The following is a 21,765-nucleotide window of genomic DNA, read 5'->3' as shown; positions in this document are numbered from 1 at the left end:
CAGGAGTATTGAAACATTGGGTCTATGAATTGTAACTTCTCAGTTACATTCATTAAATCTTTAAACCAGATTAGCATCAAAACATGTCTTAGTCCTAATTATGTGTAAAATTCAGCTGACATACATGTAATATTTTAAAACAATTTTTGGGAACATTTTCAGTTTCAATTGGTAGTTCTAATGCTGCGTAAAGAGAAATTCTTCATGCAAGGCTTAGATGTACACATGCTTCTCCAACAGTGTAATTAGGTGAACAAAAGTAAAATATGAAGTGTGTTTGTGCAATTGAATAAGATTAAAAGAATTTATTAGCTGAAGCTGTACCAGTAATTCTTAAAGCTTGTTATATCTCCTCTTCTTTTCTAGTGAGATGTACATGTGCATGTAGGTACATAGTGGGTTTTCTATATTTACACTGTATGAGGGTCTCCTCTGTTTTAAAAGACACACATAAATTTGGTATTACAGTATCTTAGACACTGAATCAAATCCAGTGAAAGAAATATCACATATGTGAAAAAAAAATTGACACCCTGAATATTGTTACCTTTAATTAAGTATCTGTTGATTCTTATGAAATTTAGGACATATGACATGAATAATAGTATGCTGTAAATCAGTCTAACACCCCTTCCCCCCCCTCCCCCCTTTACATAAAGAAAAAATGGTAGTTGCAGAACTTACTGTGAACAAAATGTCATAATCAGATGGGGAGAAGTATAATATTTATCGAGGATTGGTTGTTTAAAAATGCAATTTTAAATTAACAAATTTTTCTGTGATATGCATTTTGTTGATGCCTGTGTTTTAATTCGTTTCTATCATACATGATGTCAATTTGTATAGGTAATAACATGGTTTCGAGTGCAATTTAGTGTTCATAAGCACCAGTAAATTTTTCAAAGACAACCAATTTACATGAGCCATGTATTCGTGAGTAATAAACATGAAAAAAAATTACGCTTGTCTCATGGGCTGAAAATTAGTGCAATTTTCATGTCACATGAATGAAAAGTTGTAACACGAGTGCAAAGCTGTAACACTGAAAAACCATATTTGTAATTTTTTCATGTATATTATTACACGAGAAAAAATGATGGTTACTTAAATTTATGTCAGTGGGAACCACTTTTGAAATCGTGTTCCTTGATGGACTTAAAGTGAGCTTTCCCTAAGCTATCAGGCACCACTGACTACTGTAGCTTAGAATTATGTTATCAATGGTGTCTTAGGGTCATAGCTATACAGTTATAGTTACTTTTATTGATAGCTACCACTTTCTTGTATTTATTCCAAAGGGTTCAGGCTCCTTTCTAGCATGGCAGCCAGTCACCAAGCCTTGGTCAGACTCATCTTAATAGTTGTGAAGAACCTTCAACACTAGATAGAGCTCAGTCGACCCCTCTGAGAAATCTTTCCAGCTTACAGTACTTCCCATCCTTTGGCAAAAGGGCCAAGATTTGTTGGATGCTTTTACCCAAAAGGTAAATGTACCTGTTTCTTATGCTTCCTTAGAAAGAGGAATCACTGTCACATATCTAGATTGAAAACTGTGTCCCTGAAACATGTCCTAGCGAGACCTTTAAAACGAGAAAATGTTCTGAATTTAAAACAGTCTTTTTAAATTTATTCCCTATTTTAAGATACATGAAATTCCCGCCTTTGCATTCACACTTTGGCACTCGAAAGTACCTATTTCAGGCGAAACATCCTTATGAATCCTTCTGTAATGGTATTCCCTTGTAATAATTGATTCTACCACACTTCGTGTGAGACAAATCATAGATATTCGTTCTAGGTTAGCGAACTGCTAAGAATTTTAATAACAATGAAATTTATAATATTTTGGTTTCACATCGCTGATCCGCAGCTCTGCGGTCAAAACCCATGTTAATATACTTCAGGCTTGACTTATCAAATGACAGCTTTCACATAAAGTTTGACCACTTGAGCATTGTCTGAAAGATTCTTCGACTCATTTGTGAATAATTTACACGAATATCTTGCAAATTTCTCTGATTATCCTCCTGATTATGTAACCGACTTACCCACCAACTCTTGATTCGATGTAATAATCGACTGACAACTGGACGGAAAGGCTGCTTAATCCATCAAATAATGATGTGGTTTTCTAGGTTTGACTTCGCTAATAAGGCGAAGCGAGTAAGCTAGGTACATATGCAGGGTATATTAGTGTCATCAACTTAGTTGATAACGTTAATTGGCCACCGGAAAGAGTTTCAAAGCCGACGTTTCGAACGATAGCCCTTCGTCAGAGCGAATTTCTCTCTCAGTCGATAATACTGACTGAATAAGTTGCCAGTAAACGGATCCTTGCGAGTTGCAATGTTTTCCCCGTGGCGATCCCAGAAATCTGTGCGTAAACACAAGGATCCATTACTGGCAACTCATTCATTACCCGGTTATTTTCCCCTACCAACGCAGCAACACAGTTTCTACAAGAACTTACTGTCGGGAAAGAAATAGGTAATGCTTAAATTGATTATTTTGTGATTAAATATTTATTAGAAATTGACATTTGTAGCGCAAAGAAGTTAGATTTCACAATGATGTAGACAAAGTCCGAGTATAGCTACGATGTAAAATGATGTAACTGCATGCATTTTCTTAAGCTAAATAAGGTGAAAGAACGTGCGATTTTGTAATAGTCATTTAAATTAGATACATTACAATGGGAACTTTTAAAGCGCATGTGATTAATATTAAAATACTACCTTACGCAATGATAGTGGGAAAAAACCTCTGTATACTCAGAATGTGTTATTTAATCGTTGATCGTTGTGTTACGACCGTTGAATATGTGAGGATTGTATATCACAATAGATTATCGGTTTGGATTAAATCGTGTTTTTACATCGAAAGATACAGTCCTCTTGATTTGTTTGAACAGTTCCCCAACACTGACCCCCCTCCATTTATAATTATATATGCAATCAAGTTTGCTTTCAGATGTAGCCAGGTGTCAATTTTCCGGGTCGTTCTGCTTGTCTCGAATCACCCTCAACATTTTGTAGCGTCACACGAATCGTTTTCAGTCATAACTTAGCCACGTGTGCGTGTCTGGAGACCGGACGTTTTGTCAGAAATGGCGCAGTCCACTCCACCACCGAATATTTCACTACCCGCTCGAAATACAGCAGAGTTCAATGCTTTCTTGGCTACGATTGCTGATCAAATAACAGAGGAAGAGTTGGAGAAAATGAAATTTCTCTGTGACAGATCACAAAACAATAATATTTTACCACGAGGAAAGCTTCATGCTATCATAAACCCACGCGAGTTTTTGAGCTTCTTACGCCATCACGATAAAATCTGCCTAGAAGACGTGTCCTATTTGCTATGGCTACTTAGAAACGTCGGACGTAGTGAGCTAGCCGCTTCAGTCGAGGAACAAGGTAAGATTCTGGTTAAGACCCGTGTGTAGATAGGTTTTCTGAGACTGAATGATGCTTTCGTTGTTTTTTCTTTATGAATAATGCGTCTTGACAGACCTCAGATTAATTCTTGTCAGGTCTTCGATAAAGTCAAAGTTGATGTGATTGTGAGCGTGCTAAACAAAATTAATGCTAAAGATAAATGCGTAAATATTAGCGGTATATTTCACGGTCTAAGAGTTTGCATTTGCAAATTGCAGCAGTATCGAATGATGTTTGATTGTCAGTAAAATTATTAAATTTGAAACGGCGTGCATGCTTCGGCTTCCTTCGCACGCTGAATTTGGCGCCGAGAGCGGTAATTAGATAACAGCTTAATATGTGAGTAACACAGTTACTATCTGCGTCGGTATATATACATACTGTAGGATTTTAAGCCGTTAACTAACGGCGCAGAATCTCTCAGGACGCCGTTAACTAACGGCGTAATCTGACTCAGTCGGTATGTATACATACTGTAAGATTTTAAGCCGTCAACTAACGGCGCAGAATCTCTCAGGACGCCGTTAACTAATGGCGTAATCTGACTCAGTCGGTATGTATACATACTGTAATTTTTAATACCGACGCAGATAGTGGCGTAAAATCCTACAGTCTATTGAGTGTGTTAGTCGCATATTATCTATATTCCCCTAAAAAGAGGCTGGACCTCAACGTTTTCGAGTTACTTGGCGAGGAGAGATAAAGGTTGAAATGGAGTGCCTTCTGTCGTCGTGCTGATAAGGAAATCGCGTCTATCAAGAATTTGCATACATGTTCTGCACACTTTGAGACTAAACAAATCGCGAAGACACTTTCAGGGGACGGTTCCAATAATATATGACCAGCATACAGGCATTAGAAGTCCAAGTCAACGCAAGAAAGGTCTAATGAGTGGAGAAAAGGAAATTTGAGCGCCGACAGCGAAGACGTTTTTCCCGACGAAATTTCTTTGTTTCTTGCCAGACGGACATTGACCGCCATCAAATGGACGATATGATTAAAAATAAATCGATGTTATGAGCTGATAACAAAACAATTCGAAACGAACTCAGTAACATGCCAGCGTTGAAACGGAAACTTTTCATTTATAATACACTGAAAAATTATGAATCTGCAAAATTCGTCTCAGGATTTCCAACTTTGGTCTGTCTAATGGCGATATTCAATATTTTCAAACATTTCGTCGTGAAACTGAAACACTAGGATCGTAATCGGTAGAAAATCTGCTTATACCACTTGTGCCTCTTGCTGATAAAACATTAACAGTTTGTGCTGCTTTTTGTAATCTTCTGCCTCCACTTACAAAGTAGAACTCTCCAGTATTCTCCTAATTTATCACAAAGAAAAAAAAATAAAACTAAAACTAACTTCATTATGCAAAGAAATCTTTCAGCTTTGTCTTTCCTACTTTAACTACTTCATAGGTTGGTTTAGTTCAGAAAACAAAGGATTTTTTCGGGAATTGATCCACCGAAGATAACATTGGTTAACAGACAAAAACTTGTGATATCACGGTCGCTTACTCTTCTGTCATATTACAATGCATCTATGAGCACTGACATATCTTTCTTGATATGAAAACTCAATATGCAAATCAAGTGTATCCTCTAACCTGTAATCAGGCCATAAGGACTACTTGGCATCTTGTAAGTGCATATTAAATTAGTTTTAACACGGAAGGTGCTTGAATTCTTAAAGGCTTAGTCAGGCGTGAGTAACCTCTTTATGAATCTTTCCACTTGGGAGTTCAGGCACTATATGATCCAAAAAAGCTTTGATAGCTTCCCCACCATTTGCTCCCACAGTTCTTTCTCAACTTTTAGTTACTATTAATTTCCCTTAAGAGTGTAAATAATAGGATTACACTGTTCCAATCCAGCTAAAGCTAGATTTAACAGTATAAAGCTTGCGTTTGATTGTATTTGCCAGCCACTTCATCAAGGCAGTGAGCTGCCCCAACATTGGGTTGAAGATTTCTTTTGCTAAAAATGCTCTTGACCTCGAAAAGTGTCTTGACACAACAATTAGAAACTTGAATTCTGCCTGGAGAAGCTCCCAGATATGGTTAATGAATGGCGATAAAAAGACCACATTGAAAAACTTCCATACCCTTGTGTTTTGTTTAATGTTCCTTGTTATTCTCTTTGATAGCCACATCTTTCTTCTCAGATACGTGGATCAGAGTAATTTTTTCATGTATATTATTATGCCGAAAATTATACCAGCACAATCTTTAGAGGCCTATGTGGGTTCTTATATTTAGGGTTCCATCGGTTTATCCTCGGCTTCTTTTTGGGACATCTGTTGTGGTCGGCTACCGTTTGTGTATCTGTTCAAACTTTTTTTTTCTTTCTCTTTTTTTTTTTTTTTTTTTTTTTTTCGTATTTTAGGTATACCGTCGTCGCTGGGTGGTCAACCTCGAGATCTTCCGTGTTTAACTGCACACTTTGTTGGAAGAGACGCGGACGTAGATAAAATCGTAAATCAACTGCAGACCTTTCGTATGATTGTTCTTCTTTCCATCCCAGGAATGGGGAAGACTGAAGTGGGAATCCGTGTAAGTCACTTGTTAAAGCAAAGGGGTGACCAGTTTGTAACGCATATTCGAGTAGAAAGTCATCATCAGAAGCTCGAAGACATCTGCAGTGAGATTCTTGATCGACTGAGTAGTCGCACCTATTCGGAAACCGCTGACTTTATATCCCTTGCGAAGCGTAAACTATCGGAGCGAAATATCCCAACTCTTATTGTGCTAGACAATACAGAGAATATACAGGGCGAGGAATTTGATGAATTCACCAAATGGCTCGTGGAATCTGCCCTGAATGTACAGTTGATAATCACTACTCGAAAAGATGTTGGATTCGTGTCGGTAGACGTGTGTACGTTTCCTCTGAATCCTTTGGATCCCAACTCGTCTGCAAAACTGCTTCGGAGCCTTGTTGACCACTGTAGTGAGGAACACTCCAAGGAACTTGCTAAATTGTGTGGTGGGATACCACTCCTTCTTGTGACCTGTTCTGACTCGCTGAACAATGGTTTAAGTCCCGATCTGTTAATCCAACAGCTCAGTAATGATCCCATACAACATTTCAGGATCAGTGCGAACGATGTTTATAACACGCTGGAAGTATTTTTTGACACTTTTTCCGATGAGGTAAAAAAAAATCTTGTCCTTTTTTCTGTTTTCCCATCGGAGTTCTCAGGTCAAGACATTCAGTGTCTTTTCGAAGATTCCTTACACTGTGAAACAGTCACGAACAGGATGGTCAAGTATGGTCTTCTTCAAAGGAACGTCGTTGGAAAGATGAGGATGCATCCTTTGGTCCAAGCCTACTTCCGGAAAGAGAAAGAGTCTTTAGGCATGGGTGACCTGTGGCGCACCGCTCAGTGTAAATTTAACCATCATTACCTTGGTCAGCTGAGAGTCTTGAGCAAAGAGTTTATCAGCAAAAATTCAGCTTTGGTTGCGATCCATAATTTTCGACAGCAGAAAGCGAACATCATGGAAGCGCTGAAGAATTGTCTAGAAGATTCTAGCGATTTAGATGACAAGAATTTCGTTTTAGACGTCGTCAACAGTACAGAAGTGCTGGATTTTGTGGCAAAAGTCCTAACACCCCCTAAAGAGTGCACAGTGCTGTACCAGAAATGCTGTGATATTGCTAAAGCGTCCGGCGATATGAAGAGGCATGCTGAGAGCTTGAATTCACTGGGATTCCGTCGTCTCTGTGACGTGTCTCACAGCAAAGACGGCCCAGAAGAAAACCTAGCCACACTTGCAAAGTTTCAGGAAGCATACGAAATGCGCAAGACATTACCAGCAGAAGAACGAAAAACCCAAACGCATGCGCACACCGCTAGTAAGCTCGGAGTATGTTTGGTATTGCAGGTGAGATCATAGTAAATATAAAAGAGGACTATGTGCCGTTTTTTTGTTTTGATTTTCCTCCTTATCTCTTCCTTTTTAAGGAGAATTTTTCTTAATAGCTTCCCGTTTAAGTACCATCCCTTCATTTTTGTTTGTGGGGCTTATGAGAATCTTACGCCAAGGTGAAGTGTGGAAGCTCTCCTTGTTTACTGAAGTTTGTAGGAAATCTAATGAAACTTTGTCAATAATGGACAGAAATGGGCGAGTTTGCTGCAGTCCTAATGGGGTATCACTAGCAGTTAGGCAGGCTGGGCCCGGATATTTACAAGGGCTATTTTTTTGCAGGGAGAAGAAAAAAAAGGACGAGAGCTCATACGGGAAGGGATTTCAATAAGAAATTCTTTAAGTAACTGTTTGTACGTTGCTGCTGGATACTGTGACCTTGGAAGTAAGTAAATGTTTTTGCTTGCACTCCATATAACACCCGCGTATCCTTGTAAGAGACTGAATGGAGGCTAAAAGGATGACAAAGCGCACTGTGAAATTCCGAATTGGGTGGTTTTTTTTTATAAACCGAGAGAAAAACAAATAAATCTCCAATGAAATGAGAACTGAAAAAAGGAAATACCAAACTTATGTATTGAAATCTCGTCGAGTCTTATTTTCATGGAGAATGAGGGAATGGTCTTGTCTATCGGCTTCGGCGTGAGAGTGAAACAAGCAACTCTGAAAGCTTGACCCCTTACAGCCTAACTTCCCCATGCATATTCTCCATACTGTTCTAAAACATTCCCAGTGGTATTGACAAGGAGAATTTATTCAACAATCAAGATCTGGGTTCTTTTATTGGCTATCATTTTATTTTATTATTCATGCGCTTAATGTTTGATTTAAAAGGTGCTATTGCAAGGAAAAATTCGAAGTTAGGAACCTTGGGGTAAAAAAAGGTTGATGTTCCTTGGTTAGTCTGACAAAGTGTTTATTTGTGATATGGGGAGGGATTTGTTAATTTGAGAAGGAAACTAATGTTTCTGAGCCATTTGAGAAATAGCCCTTTAAACTTTTACGGCTTAGAAGTTTTATGCTCTTTAACAAAATCACCCTCGACACGTACCGGCTTTGAATCAGAAGTCCGTCTCTTTATCCATTCCAGTTGTCTCTTTTTAAAACGCGGTAAGGATTCATTTAACAGTGTGAAAGCGTAATATTGTCTTCACACTTTGTTAGATTCTTATCGATTGTGTGGTGATCATCAAGAAGCAATCGACATTTGGAAAGAGAACACTCTGCCAATTTACAAAGAGCAGCTTGGTGACCATCCCTGGACAGCTTCAATTTTGTCCTACATCGCTGACTCGTACAAGGCCCTTGATGCTGGAAGCTCTGAGCGAGGTTACATCGACCAGGCCGAGATGTACTTCAAGGAAGCTCATGGGCTACGAAAGAGGCTGTTGGGTCATCATCAGGATACAGCTCGTTCGTGCGTTCAGCTTAGCGATGTCTTAGTCCTTCAAGGGCAGTTCGATGAGGCTTTGGAGGAGCTCGATAAAGCCTTTGTAATTCAAAACGATATTTTAGGCCCTGACCACAAGATCACGAAGAACACAGTGAGCAAAATGAGTGACGTGATGGACAAACGAGCATCAAATCCTCGTTCACTGCAAATTCTCAAAACCGAAGCTCGAGGTAAAACTCTTGATTCTTAGTGAACAGACTGAAGCATGTAAATAAAAATGTAATGTATTATTAATATCAATATTATTAACTGAGTTGATAACGTAAATTAGCCACCGTAAAGAGTTTAAAAGCTGACGTTTCGAGCGGTAGCCCTTATTCAAATCGAATGAGGAAGGACTAACGCTCGAAACATCAGCCTTTTACGGTGGCTAATTTACGTTATCGACCCAGTTGATAAGACTAAATTACTACGTTAAACTCTTCCACCGACGAAGCGCCACAGTTTCTTTAGAAACTTACCCCCGTGTAAATAAAACTTAGGCCAACTGGTATCTCATCAGTGTTGCAAGGAATTTATTTAAATTCATTGGAATAATGTAAAAATCAAGTTTTTGCCTTCTTTCATCATCGTTACGAACGATTTTTTTAGTTTGATTTTTCCCTGTCGTGTTTATTGTGTTTCGGAATTGGCATCGACTTATCCCACAAAATTAGAGCGTATTATAATACTTCAGAAGAAAATTACTACAGTCATCACCAAAGAGCCTTTCAATGCTCATACTAACCCCATAAGGAGGTAAGTAGTGGGTTTTCCCACCATCGCTAGACATTGACACTGAGGTGAGGTGTATATACTTAAACTGTGAGATAATAAAGCACAAAAAGACGAGTTTAACTCATTTATTCCTGGAACTATTGCAATATTTTTGGTTGCGAATCCCACAGCCCATATTCGAAGTTTGAGTAGCCAATCAGCGCGCCTTAACAATGTTTTTAGTATATACCGATAAAATTAAGTGGCTTAGTTTCCGTTGGCTGTTTAACTGTCCATTTCGACTGGTCTAATTAAAAGGTGCTGCTAATCAGGCAGGTAAAATTGTGCAGTTCAGTGACTCCCTACTTGGAAAAAGTGTTAAATAAACGCTGTTAAGGACCAAGAAGATTCGAGCACTTTGCTACTGACACAACTTTCCGAGAGGAAGAAGATTTAGCTTCTCCCATCCGGGGAATTACTTTTCTGTCTGCGGTGAATGTTTGTAAGTAGACTGCGAGTAGTCCCTCCTATTCGGCGAAGTCCGTCACGCGGGTCAAAAAAGGGTTAGTGGAACTCTGGAAGTTAGACGCAGGAAAACTACAGTCTGTATTATTTCCAAATTCACGCGACGAAGTGCGCCGAAAAGGATGGACTGCTCGTTTCAAGTTTCTAAGAAGCTTATCCATAGACAATAATTTGCGCTAAATCAAAAATTCTGTTTCGAGGTTGCATGTTGTTTCTTTTGATCGCGGTTGTTATCATTCGACAACATGCATTCATCAAGTAGCATAAGTGTTTCTTTATCAATAAAATAATTGATCCGCTTGTAGTAAAAGAGCCAGAGAATAGTTATTTGTTATAGCCGTTGCACATATGAATTTACTTCGATTCTGTGTTATAACTGTTTACTTCCAAAACAAAAGAGCAAATAGGTTTCGACAAAACTATTTCTAGTTCAAGTCATAGGGAAATATATCTTGTAAAGTGCGAATACAAATTTTCAACTAAGTCGCCGTAAGGTTGGCCTTCACTTTGCCACCCTGGATGATGTCATTACCCCCAGCAGCGCCATGATCTATGGTTTCTAGGAATTGGAAATACGAACGTCAACGGTTGCCATGTTTCTGATTACTGGAACGTGATTGCGCTAGCATAGACGCGTTCGCCCGATAAGTGTTCAAAACCGTAAACCATCCCGGTAAGTTTAATTTACTTTCTATATAATTTACAACGAATTCAAGGAATGATATACTTATGCACGGCTGGATTAAAAAATCAAAGCCGGAAGAGACAACCATTTTGCGCTCTAGAAGTGCGATATTTGTAAGCCGCTGAGGCCGGCACGAAGGAAGCACAAACTGCTCCGTACACGTTTTTGTGGCGCTTTTCAACACAACCTTTTGTTTACATGTCGTATATCAGCCAAGACGATCCTTTAGTTGTTCGAGAAAACAGTCCAGTGCAAGGCTGACTACCTGACTCACACACGGCCCAACACACACCATATTTACTTCACTACCGGATTATTTCGAAGATGGGGCAGTTCCATGTCTTTGAAGATTTCTAGCCCTAAATATAGCTGGAAAAGACAGAAATTGCACCACAACTGTTAATGCTTTGCAGTCGAATCTCGATTATCCGGACCTCGATTACCCGGATTTCTCGATTATCCAGACTTTTTCTCTGGTCCCAATTTTGTCATGAATGTTTATTAGACTTGATCAAGATCCGTAACCATATTCTTTTTCAAACTACAGCGTTGAAAAGTGAAGTAAAGGCGAGTTTGTGTCGCTTTCAAAAAGCAAAGGTAGCGCTCGCACGCGTCGTAACTAACGAAGAACATTCGAATTAGGTCTGATTGGCTTTGATGCTATGTGAGATTTCACGCTCTATTGGCTCGTTCGGCGTGGTATGCAAGATAAACAAGCTACACAGCGTCACGAATGTCTATTCACGATCATCATGTCCTTGAAGCATAAGCGATCCGTCCTTTCTACAATTTTGCGATTAGAAAAAGTACACAGCAGATATCTGATATATGAATGTCGAATACCACTACACTATACACGTGTAGAACCGAGAAAAATAACTTTAAAAGCTCAATCCATTTCCTGCAACAATGCACAATGTTTGCTGTTGACCTTAGGCTGGAGATTTTTACGAGCAAAATAGGCATTTATGCACCTATCCTGATCATTTCCATTTCCCGTCCGTAAAAGTCCTGTAACGAAAAAAGAAAAGGAAAAAGAAAAGAAGAGAGAAAGAGAGGCACTGGAGTGGTCTTAAAAAGAAATGACCAGACTATTAAATTATGTCATTGAATTCAACTAATGTGCAAATAAGGGCGATTGAAATGAAACGTGGCATATGAAGAAGAATAAATATCCACATATGGTTATGCAACCAACCCTTGCGTAAATTGTGATAATGGCGGCTTACTATTTACACATGGTTACGTAACCCTTGCGTAACTTAACGTAAACTCGCCATAGAGCACAATAGAATTTCCATTTGCTACATAAAATATTGTTAATTTGATATTTGACAGGTTAAAGCCTCAGCTGTTGCAATCTGTCTTTATTATGGCCTCTCACCTACAGCAAATATCATTTACCGAAGAAGCAACTAATTATGCACGAATTTGTCGGCTCCTGACTGAAGTGGGCTCCCAGGTATTACGAGAGAAATTCAATGACATTCATGACCCTGCAAATCTCCACATCATACTTAACAGCCGTATGCCTAAACTGACGTCTCTAAGATCCAGAGGGATCCTTACCCAAGCACAATGGGACTCCATGAACCCAGTCGTACACGAAACGGTTTCATCTGAGAATTTTGACATCTCCACCTTGTGCGTGCTCTTGATGAACATCTGTAACCTACCACCTCCAGAAACAGGTTGGAGACGCCTTCCAGCTCCAACGGATCACTCTCTTAGTGCAGACATTTTAAGAGTGAGACATTTCAGAAATTCCCTGTATGCGCATGTCACGAAGGCCTCAATTGATGAAACCAGCTTTAACAGCTATTGGAGTGACATTCGAGAAGTGTTCGTGAGATTAGGAGGGGCGAAGTATGACAAAGTGATAAGAAAAATGAAAACTGAGAGCATGAATCCTGATGCTGAAGAAGGTTACAAAAGCCTTTTAAAAGAATGGCAAAAACAAGATGATGACATTAAAGATCGACTCGAATCGATTGACGAAAAAGTTGAAAAAGCCTATAAGTTACTGCTCGATTTAAGAGACCATGTAGAGTCTCTAGGAGATATCCCAGGTAGGTCAATAAAACTCTGCAACTAGGGCATAGGGTAAAATATGGACTGGGCTATTTTTTGGACCATTTTTTTTTCTTGACCATTTTGTAGGGGGGAAAGCACACCATTAGTATTTAGGGAGGGGTGGATGCAGTCTATCAGTACTGAAGGAGGGGTGGGAGGCAAAGTGTTATTAGTCAGGGAGGGGTGTGAGACGGACTATTACTACGCAGGGGGGTGGGAGATGGTTAGTTAATGAAACTTTTACTCGATCGTACAAATTATTTTAATCGGTTTCTCGACTGACTTTTTGTATGTCAAAATTTTTGCCCTTGGCCGCTACGTCTCTTCGTGTTTTTGTCATGCGAAGACGAAACTGCCATGTAAACACTAGACTTTAAATTTTATTTAAAATAGTGCGTTTACGATCCTCCTCTGTTGGGTTGTGCGCGTACCTTTGAGTCGACTTGTGCACCACCAGTTGCCTTCACGTTTCCTTTTGTGTATACAATATGTAATTGCTAAATTTATCTATCTTCCTTTTGCCATTGACCTTATCAGACGAGATCACGGAATTTCCGGTCCTTAGCCCTTAACTTAGCAGCATATAAAATTCACAAGCGCTACTGCAATTTTAACCTTTATACCTTTACTATATAAAATCATCAGAGAACGATTTCGAAGAGGAATCCATATTCTCAAATCGAGCAAAACACCGCTGTACGTGCAATATGGGAAAGCGCAAATATCGAGTTTATCTGTTTCACAAACAAAGGAGTTAATCACCGGCACCGGAAATCGCGGTGATTAACTCCTTTGTTGGTGATTAACTCCTTTGTCGGTGATTAACTCCTTCTTCGGTGATTAACTCCTTCGTCGGTGATTAACTCCTTCGTCGGTGATTAACTCCTTTATCGGTGATTAACTCCTCTTCGAAATCGTTCACTTATGATTTTATATAGTAGAGGTATAAAGGCTACAATTGTGAATTTAATATGCTGCTAAGTTGAGGGCTAAGTACTGGGAATTCCGTGATGTCGTCTGATAAGATCAGTGACAAAAGGAAGATAGATAAATTTACCAATTACCTACTGTATACACAAAAGGAAACGTGAAGCAACTGATGGTGCACAAGTCGACTCAAAAGGCACACCATAACTCAACAGTGGAGCTAGGATTGTAAACGCGATATTTTAAATTTTCGATATTTTCTTCCACCCCGCCCTCGGTACTGATAGACTGCATCCCACCCCTCCCTGAGTACTAATGGTGTGCTTCCCCCCCCCCCTATAAAATGGTCCAAAAAAATTTGGTCCATAAAATGGTTCAAAAAATAGTCCAAAAAATAGTCTAGTCCATATTTTACCCTATGCCGTGCAACTAGTAGTAACTTAAGCTGTTGTTTCATTTTCACTGGTGACTCCTTTCTGATGGAGAGAGCTCAGCTCCAAATTAAATTTTTTTAAAAATATATTAATGCGATAATTGGATTTATGGGTCTTTTAAGTTGCTAAGGCCCCCTTAAGGACAGAAATTGCTACTTGAGGCACCAGTAGAATATCTTTAGTAGCTACTTAGGCATTCTGTTTTCGCTTTGTCGGAAAGTTAAAATAAAATTGTGATTACAGTGAATCAAGGAAGAGATTTGTGTATCCTTACACAGTCAGGATACATAAACTGAGGCCGAAAATCAGTGAAAGAAACTAGTTTTCTGGGTCAGAAAGGGCAACGCTCTCTTATAACGGAGAAACTGTCTCCGAGCGATCCCTGTCGCATAGCTGCCAGTTCTAAACCTCTTAGTAAAATTTAAAAGACATGACATAAACAGTGATATACTGTATATCAGTCTAACACCCCTCTCCCCCCCCTCCCCCCTTTACCTAATAAGAGAAATAATAGTTCCAGAACTTTTTGTGGACAAAATGTCATAATCAGATGGGGAGAAGAATGATAATTGATAAAGAATTAGCTTTTCAGAAATGCAATTTTAAATCTTTTCAATTGAAAAATTTTTGTGTTATATGCATTTTGTTTATGCCTGTGTTTTGATTTGTTTTCTTTTGTACATATCGTCAATTTGTATTGGTAGTAACATGATTTTGAGTGCAATTTGGCGTTGATAAGCACTAGCAATTTTTTTAAAGACAACCAATTTGCAAGAGCAATTTTTTGTTAATAATGGACATGAAAAAATTACGTTTGTCATATTGGCTTTAAAATAAGTACAATTTTCACATAACAGGAATGTAAAGTTGCAACTCTGAAAAGCCATCCACATACATACTGTAAAATTTTACAGCGCTAATTAACAGCGCAATTTCTTCCAGTCGGTAATAGATATATACGGTACTGTAAGATTTTACGCCGTGAACTAATGGTGTAACCTCCTCCAGTCGGTAATATATACTGTAACATTAAACGTCTTTAATATACTTTTATTATATATTAATTTGTTTAATTATTGTACCAACGCAGATAGTGGCGTAAAATCGTATAGTCTAAAGACTTGTGTTAGTCACATATCACGCCGTTATCTGTATTCCCGCGTTAGAAGTCCAACTCAACGCCAAAAAAGGTCCAATGAATAGAGAAAACACTTCGAAACGAACTCGACAACACGCTAGAGTTGCAATGGAAACTTGTCAGGGATAATGCACTGAAAATTTACGAATCCCTGAAATTCTTCACGGAATTTCCAACTTGCGATGTTTAATATTTTGAAACCTTTTGTCGAGAAATTGATATACTGGGATCGCAATAAGTAAAAAAATCTGCTTATGCCACTTGTGCCTTTTGCTGATAAAATTTGAATAGTTTTGTAACCGTCTTCCTCCACTTTCACTTTCTGGTTAAGTTCAGGAAACAAAGGAATTTTTTGGAGTTGATCCACTGAAGATAATATTGGTTAACAGACAAAAACTTGTGATGCCACAGTAACTTACACTTCTGTCATATCACAATGCATCTATAAGTACTATCATATCTTTCTTGATATAAAAACTCAATAAGCAAATGAAGAGTATCTTCTAACCTGTAATCAGGTCATAAAGACCATTTTGCATCCTTTAGATGTATATTAAATTAATTTTAACATAGATGGTGCTTGAATTCCATTGTGGTTCTTAAAGGCTTAGTCAGGCGTGAGTAACCTCTTCCTGAACCTTTCCACTAAGGAGTTCAGGCACCATGCGTTCCAAAAGAACTTTGATAGCTTCCCCACCATTTGCTCCCACAGTTCTTGGTCAAATTTTACAGGTACTACTAATTTCCCTTAAGAGTCTACATATAACAAGATTACACTGTTCCAATCACGCTAAACCTAGCTGTCCTTGTATTTAATAGTTCCAAAACGTTATTTTTTTACTTAGTATTTGCCACCCACTTGATCAAGGCAGTGAGCTACCCCAGTGACATGGGGTTGAAGATTTCTTTTGCTAAAAATGCTCTTGACCTCCAAAAGTGTCTTGACACAACACTTACAAACTTGAATTCTTCCTGGAGAAGCTCCCAGATATGGATACTGCTTGTCTATAAAAAGACATTTTAATAGACAAGCCTCTATATATACCCTCATGATTTGTGTAATGTTCCTTGATATTCTCTTTGATAGCTATCTCTTTCTTCTCAAAGGCACGTATCAGACGCGCGTAATTTTGTCATGTATATTATTATGGCAAAAATTATGCTAGCACAATCTTTAAGGGCTTATTTGGGGTTTTACATATAAGTTTCAATTGGTATTATCCTCGGCTTGTTTTTGGGACTTCTGCTGTGGTCAGCTATCGCTCTTGTATCTGTTCAAACCTTTTCTTTATTTATTTATTTTTTCGTTTATTAGGTCCACCGTCGTCGCCGAGCGGTCAACCTCGAAATCTTCCGTATTTAACTGCACACTTTGTTGGAAGAGACGCGGACGTAGATGAAATCGAAAAGAAACTGCAGTCCTTTCGTATGGTTGTTCTTCTTTCTATCCCAGGTATGGGAAAGACTGACGTGGGAATCCGTGTAAGTCACTTGTTAAAGCAAAGGGGTGACCAGTCTGTAACACATATTCGAGTAGAAAGTCATCATCGGAAGCTAGTAGACATCTGCAGTGAGATTGTTGATCGATTGAGTAGTCGCACCTGGTCGGAAACCGCTGACTTTATATCCCTTGCGAAGCGTAAACTATCGAAGCTTGATATCCCGAATGTCCTTGTACTAGACAACACAGAGAATATACAGGGTGAGGAATTTGATGAATTCACTGAATGGCTCGTGAAATCTGCCCCGAATGTAAAGTTGATAATCACTACTCGAAAAGATGTTGGATTCGTGTCGGCAGACGTGTGTAGGTTTCCTCTCAAACCTTTAGATACCGAATCGTCTGCTAAACTGCTCCGGAGTCTTGTTGACGACTGTAGTGAGGAACACTCCAAGGAACTTGCTAAATTATGTGGTGGAATACCACTCCTTCTTGTGACCTGTTCTGACTCGCTGAACAAAGGTTTTAGTCCCGAGCTGTTAATCCAACAGCTCGGGAATAATCCCATACAACTTTTCAGGATCAGTGCGAGCGATGTTTACAATACGCTGAAAGTTTTTTTTAACAACTTTTCCAATGAGGTAAAACGAAATCTTGTCCTTTTTTCTGTTTTCCCATCGGAGTTCTCAGCGCAAGACATACAGTTTCTTTTTGAAGATCCTTTACACTGTGAAACAGTGAAGACCAGGATGGTCAAGTATGCTCTTCTTCAAAGGAATGCCGATGGAAAGATGAGGATGCATCCGCTGGTCCAAGCCTACTTCCGGTCAGAGAAAGAATCATTAGGCATGGGTGACCTGTGGCGCGCCACTAAGTGTAAATTTAACCATCATTATCTTGGTCTGCTAAGAGTGTTGAGTAAAGAGTTTATCAGCAAAGACTCAGCTTTAATTGCGATCCATAAGTTTCGACAGCAGAAGGCAAACATCATGGAAGTGCTGAAGAATTGTCTCGAAAACTCTAGCGATTTATATGACAAACATTTCGTTTTAGACGTCGTTAACAGTACAGAAGTGCTGGATTTCGTGGCTAAAGTTTTAACACCTCCTAAAGAGAGCAGAGCGCTGTACCAGAAATGCTGTGATATTGCTAAAGCGTCCGGAGATATGAAGAGGCATGCAGAGAGCTTGAATTCACTCGGATTCCGCCGTCTCTGTGACGGGTGTTACAGCAAAGACAGCCCTGAAGAAAACCAAGTCACACTTGCAAAGTTTCAGGAAGCATATGACATCCGCAGGACATTACCAGAGGAGGAACAAAAGTCCTTAACGCATGCACACATCGCTAGTAAGCTCGGAGTATGTTTTGTATTGCAGGTGAGATCATAGCAAATATAAAAGGGGACTGTGTGCCTTTTTTTTTTGTTTTGATTTTCTTTCTTATCTCCTCCTTTTTAAAGAGAATCTTTCTCAATGGCTTTCTTTTTAAGTACCATCCCTGCATTTTCCTTTTGTGGGGCTCATAAGAATCTAACGCTAAGGCGAAGTGTACGAAAATCTAATGAAACTTTATCAATAATGGCGGAAATAGGAGAGTTTGCGTCACTCCTAATGGGGTATCACTCGCACTAAGGTAGACTTAACCCGGATATTTACAAGAGTTATTTTTTTCACAGGGAGAAGAAAAAAAGGGACGAGAGCTCATACAGGAAGGAATTTCAATAAGAGATTCTTTAGGCAACCGTTTGTATGTTGCTGCTGGATACTGTGACCTTGGGGGTAGGTTAATGTTTTGTTTGCAGTCCGTATAACACCCGCGTATCCTTGTTGGAGACTGAATGGAGGCTAAAAGGATGACAAAGCGCGCTGGGCGGTTTCTTTTACTGAACCGAGAGGACAACAAGTAAATCTCAAATCAAATGAGAAATGGAAAGGGAACATACTAAACTTATGTACTGGAATCTCGCCGAGTCTTATTTTCATGGAGAAAGAGGGAATAGTCTTGTTTGTCGGCTTCGACATGAAAGCGAAATGAGCAACTCTGAATGCGTGACCCCTTACAGCCTAACTTCCCCATGCATATTCTCCATACTGTTTTAAAACATTTCCAATGGTATTGACAAGGAGAATTTAGTCAACAAACAAGATCTTGCTTCTTTAATTTGCCTACATTTAATTTATTTTTCATGCGCTTAATTTTTGATTCAAAAGGTGCTATTAGAAGGAAAAATTCGTCAGGAACCTTATGGTTAAAAAGGTTGATGTTCCTTGGTTAGTCTGACAATGAGGTAATTTGGATATGGGGAGGGATCTGTTAATTTGAGAAGGAAACCAATGTTTCTAACCCATTTGAGAAATATCCCTTCAAAGTTTATGGCTTACAAGCTTTATATTATTTGACAAAATCACCCTCGATGCGTACTGGCTCTGAATCATAAGTCATCTCTCTCGTCATACCAGTTGTTTCTTTTTGAAATGCGGTAGGGATTAATTGAAGGATTCATTAAACTATGTGAAAGTTATATATTGTCTTCACATTTTGCCAGACTCTTATCGATTGTTTGGTGATCATCAAAAAGCAATCGACATTTGGAAAGAGAACACTCTGCCAGTTTACAAAGAGCAGCTTGGTGACCACCCCTGGACAGCTTCAATTTTGTTTTACATCGCTGACTCGTACAAGGCCCTTGCAGCTGGAAGCTCTGAACGAGGTTACATCGACCAGGCCGAGATGTACTCCAGGGAAGCTCATGAGCTACGAAAGAGGCTGTTGGGTCATCATCAGGATACAACTCGTTCGTGCGTTCAGCTTAGCGATGTCTTAGCCCTTCAAGGGCAGTTCGATGAGGCTTGGGAGGAGCTCGATAAGGCCTTTGTAATTCAAAACGATATTTTAGGCCCTGACCAAAAGATCACGAAGAACACAGTGAGTAAAAAGAGTGATGTGATGGACAAACGAGGATCAAATCCTCGTTAATTGCATATTCTCAAAACCGAAACTCGAGGTAAAACTCTTGGGTTTTGGGGAACAGACTGAAGCATGTGAATAAAAGGGTAATGTGATATTACCAACTCAGTTGATAGTACTAACTACTGAAATTGGCCACCGTAAAGAGTTTTAAAGCTGACGTTTCGAGCGTTAGCCCTCCGTCAGAGCAAATGACGCAAGGCTAACGCTCGAAACTTCAGCTTTAAAATTTTCTACGGTGACCAATTTACGTTATCAACTCAGTTGATTATACTGAATTATCATGTTATACTCTTCCACCGTCGCCGCGCCACAGTTTCTTTAAAAACGTACCGATGTAAATAAAACTCAGGCCAACTGGTATCTCATCAGTGTGGTAAGAATATTTTCTAAATTCATTGGAATAATGTAAAAAATCAAGTTTTTGCCCTCTTTTATCATCGTTACGAACGATTTTTATAGTTGGGTTTATCCTTGTCGTGTTTATTGTGTTTCGGTATTGGCATCGACTTATCCCACAAAATGAAAGCGTATTGTGATACTTCAGAAGAAAATTCCTACAATCATTGCCAAGCCTTTCAATACTTATACTAGCCCCGTAAGGATTTCTATTTATTTGTTTCAAATTTCGAAGTTTATGGAGCACAATTTAGTGAGTAATCGTGCAAGCTTAGTCAAGTTGAACCCTGATTTGTAGTAATTCCCAGTTGCAAGAAACTCGGCCATGAAATATTTAATGTCAGAGCAGGCATCAAACTCCAGTCAATTTCATCCATTTTTCTTGTTTTCAAACTGAACCTGTGCAACCTACTCCCTATAGGTTTTCCATGATTTTCATTGGTTAGAATATGTGTGAGATGTGAATTTCATTAACTAGCTACCGACTATTCAGACGGAGGTGGCTAGTGATGGATTTTACCACCTTCGCTAGACATCGACACTAAGGTGAAAAGTAGTTTTTAGTATATACTAAAACAGTGAGATCATAAGGCACGAAAAGGTGATTTTTAAACTCTTTCATTCCTGCAACGATTACATTACTTTTTGGCGCAAATCCTGCGGTTATTGCTCGGAGGTGAATAGCAAAGGATATTTGGAGTTTGAGGAGCCAATCAGAGCGCACCCTCAACGATAACCACTGTTTTAGTTTATACCAATAAAATTTAGGGGCTTAGTTTCCATTGGCCGTTTAACTGTCCGTTTCGACTGATCCAGTGAAAAGGTACTGCTAGTCAGACAGGTAAAAGTGTATAGTTCGGTGACTCCCCTGTTAGAAAAAGTGAGAATTAAACGCTGTTAAGGACCATTTAGATTCGGGCACTTTGCTACTGACACAACTTTCTAAAAGGATGTAGATATAGCTTCTTCCATCGGAGGAATACTTTTCTTCAGGAGCCCATCACGTATTGGGCTCCTGTTTTCTGTCAACAGTGCATGTTTGTAAATAGACTACGAGTAGTCCCTCCTTTTCGGCGAAGTCCCTCACGCGGCTCAAAAAAGGTCAGTGGAAAAAAAATTGATGTTAGCGCTTCGCGCGGAACTCTGGAAGGCACACGGAAACTGCAGTCTGTAATATTTTTAAATTCACGCGACGGAGTGCGCCGAAAAGGAGGGACTGCTTGGGTCAAGTTTCAAGTTTCTAAGGAGCTTATCCATAAAAAATAATTTGCCCTAAATTAAAAATTATTTTTCGTGTTTATCTTTTGTTTCTTTTGATCGCAGTTGTTGTCATTCGACAATATGCATTCATCAGGTAACATGAGTGTTTATAAATTAATCAGCAAATTGATCCGTTTGTAATAAAAGACCTAGAGAATAGTTATATGTTAGCTGTTGCACATGTGATTTTACTTCGACTCTGTGTTTTAGTTGTTTACTTCTAAAACAAAAGAACAAAAAGGTTGCGACAAAAGTATTTCTAGTTCAAATGTTATCAGAGGGAGATATATCTTGTAAAGTGCGAATACAAATTTTCAACTAGGTCGCCGTAAGGTTCGCCTTCACTCTAAGTTTGGAACCTTGCCACCCTTGATGATGTCATTATCCCCAGCAGCG

At 39.1% G+C, this 21,765-nt stretch overlaps 3 protein-coding genes across 4 annotated transcripts in view; all 3 read left to right on the top strand.

Annotated features, from left to right (window-relative positions):
* LOC149047409 (uncharacterized) overlaps positions 1-21,765 on the top strand; it is a 41,578-nt gene that overhangs the window by 10,816 nt on the left and 8,997 nt on the right. The gene's annotated exons all lie outside the window — the stretch shown is intronic.
* LOC149047410 (uncharacterized) lies at positions 2,397-9,674 on the top strand. Its single transcript, XM_089204099.1, has 5 exons — positions 2,397-2,487; positions 2,971-3,416; positions 5,828-7,329; positions 7,654-7,756; positions 8,536-9,674. Exons 2-5 carry the CDS (start codon positions 3,107-3,109, stop codon positions 9,012-9,014), a joined length of 2,394 nt encoding a protein of 797 aa, XP_089060225.1. The 5' UTR covers positions 2,397-2,487; positions 2,971-3,106; the 3' UTR covers positions 9,015-9,674.
* Positions 11,956-21,539, top strand: LOC113686672 (uncharacterized). Of its 2 annotated transcripts, XM_089204097.1 has the most exons (4): positions 11,956-12,799; positions 16,618-18,119; positions 18,419-18,521; positions 19,289-21,539. In XM_089204097.1, exons 1-4 carry the CDS (start codon positions 12,103-12,105, stop codon positions 19,717-19,719), a joined length of 2,733 nt encoding a protein of 910 aa, XP_089060223.1. In that variant the 5' UTR covers positions 11,956-12,102; the 3' UTR covers positions 19,720-21,539. The 2 variants fall into 2 exon arrangements, with proteins under 2 accessions (XP_089060223.1, XP_089060224.1); XM_089204098.1 differs by lacking the exon at positions 18,419-18,521.

This window comes from Pocillopora damicornis, chromosome 4 (genome assembly GCF_964200805.1).
Source record: "Pocillopora damicornis chromosome 4, jaPocDami1.2, whole genome shotgun sequence".
Lineage (NCBI taxonomy): Eukaryota > Metazoa > Cnidaria > Anthozoa > Scleractinia > Pocilloporidae > Pocillopora > Pocillopora damicornis.
This window is presented reverse-complemented; position numbering and strand designations above follow the sequence as displayed.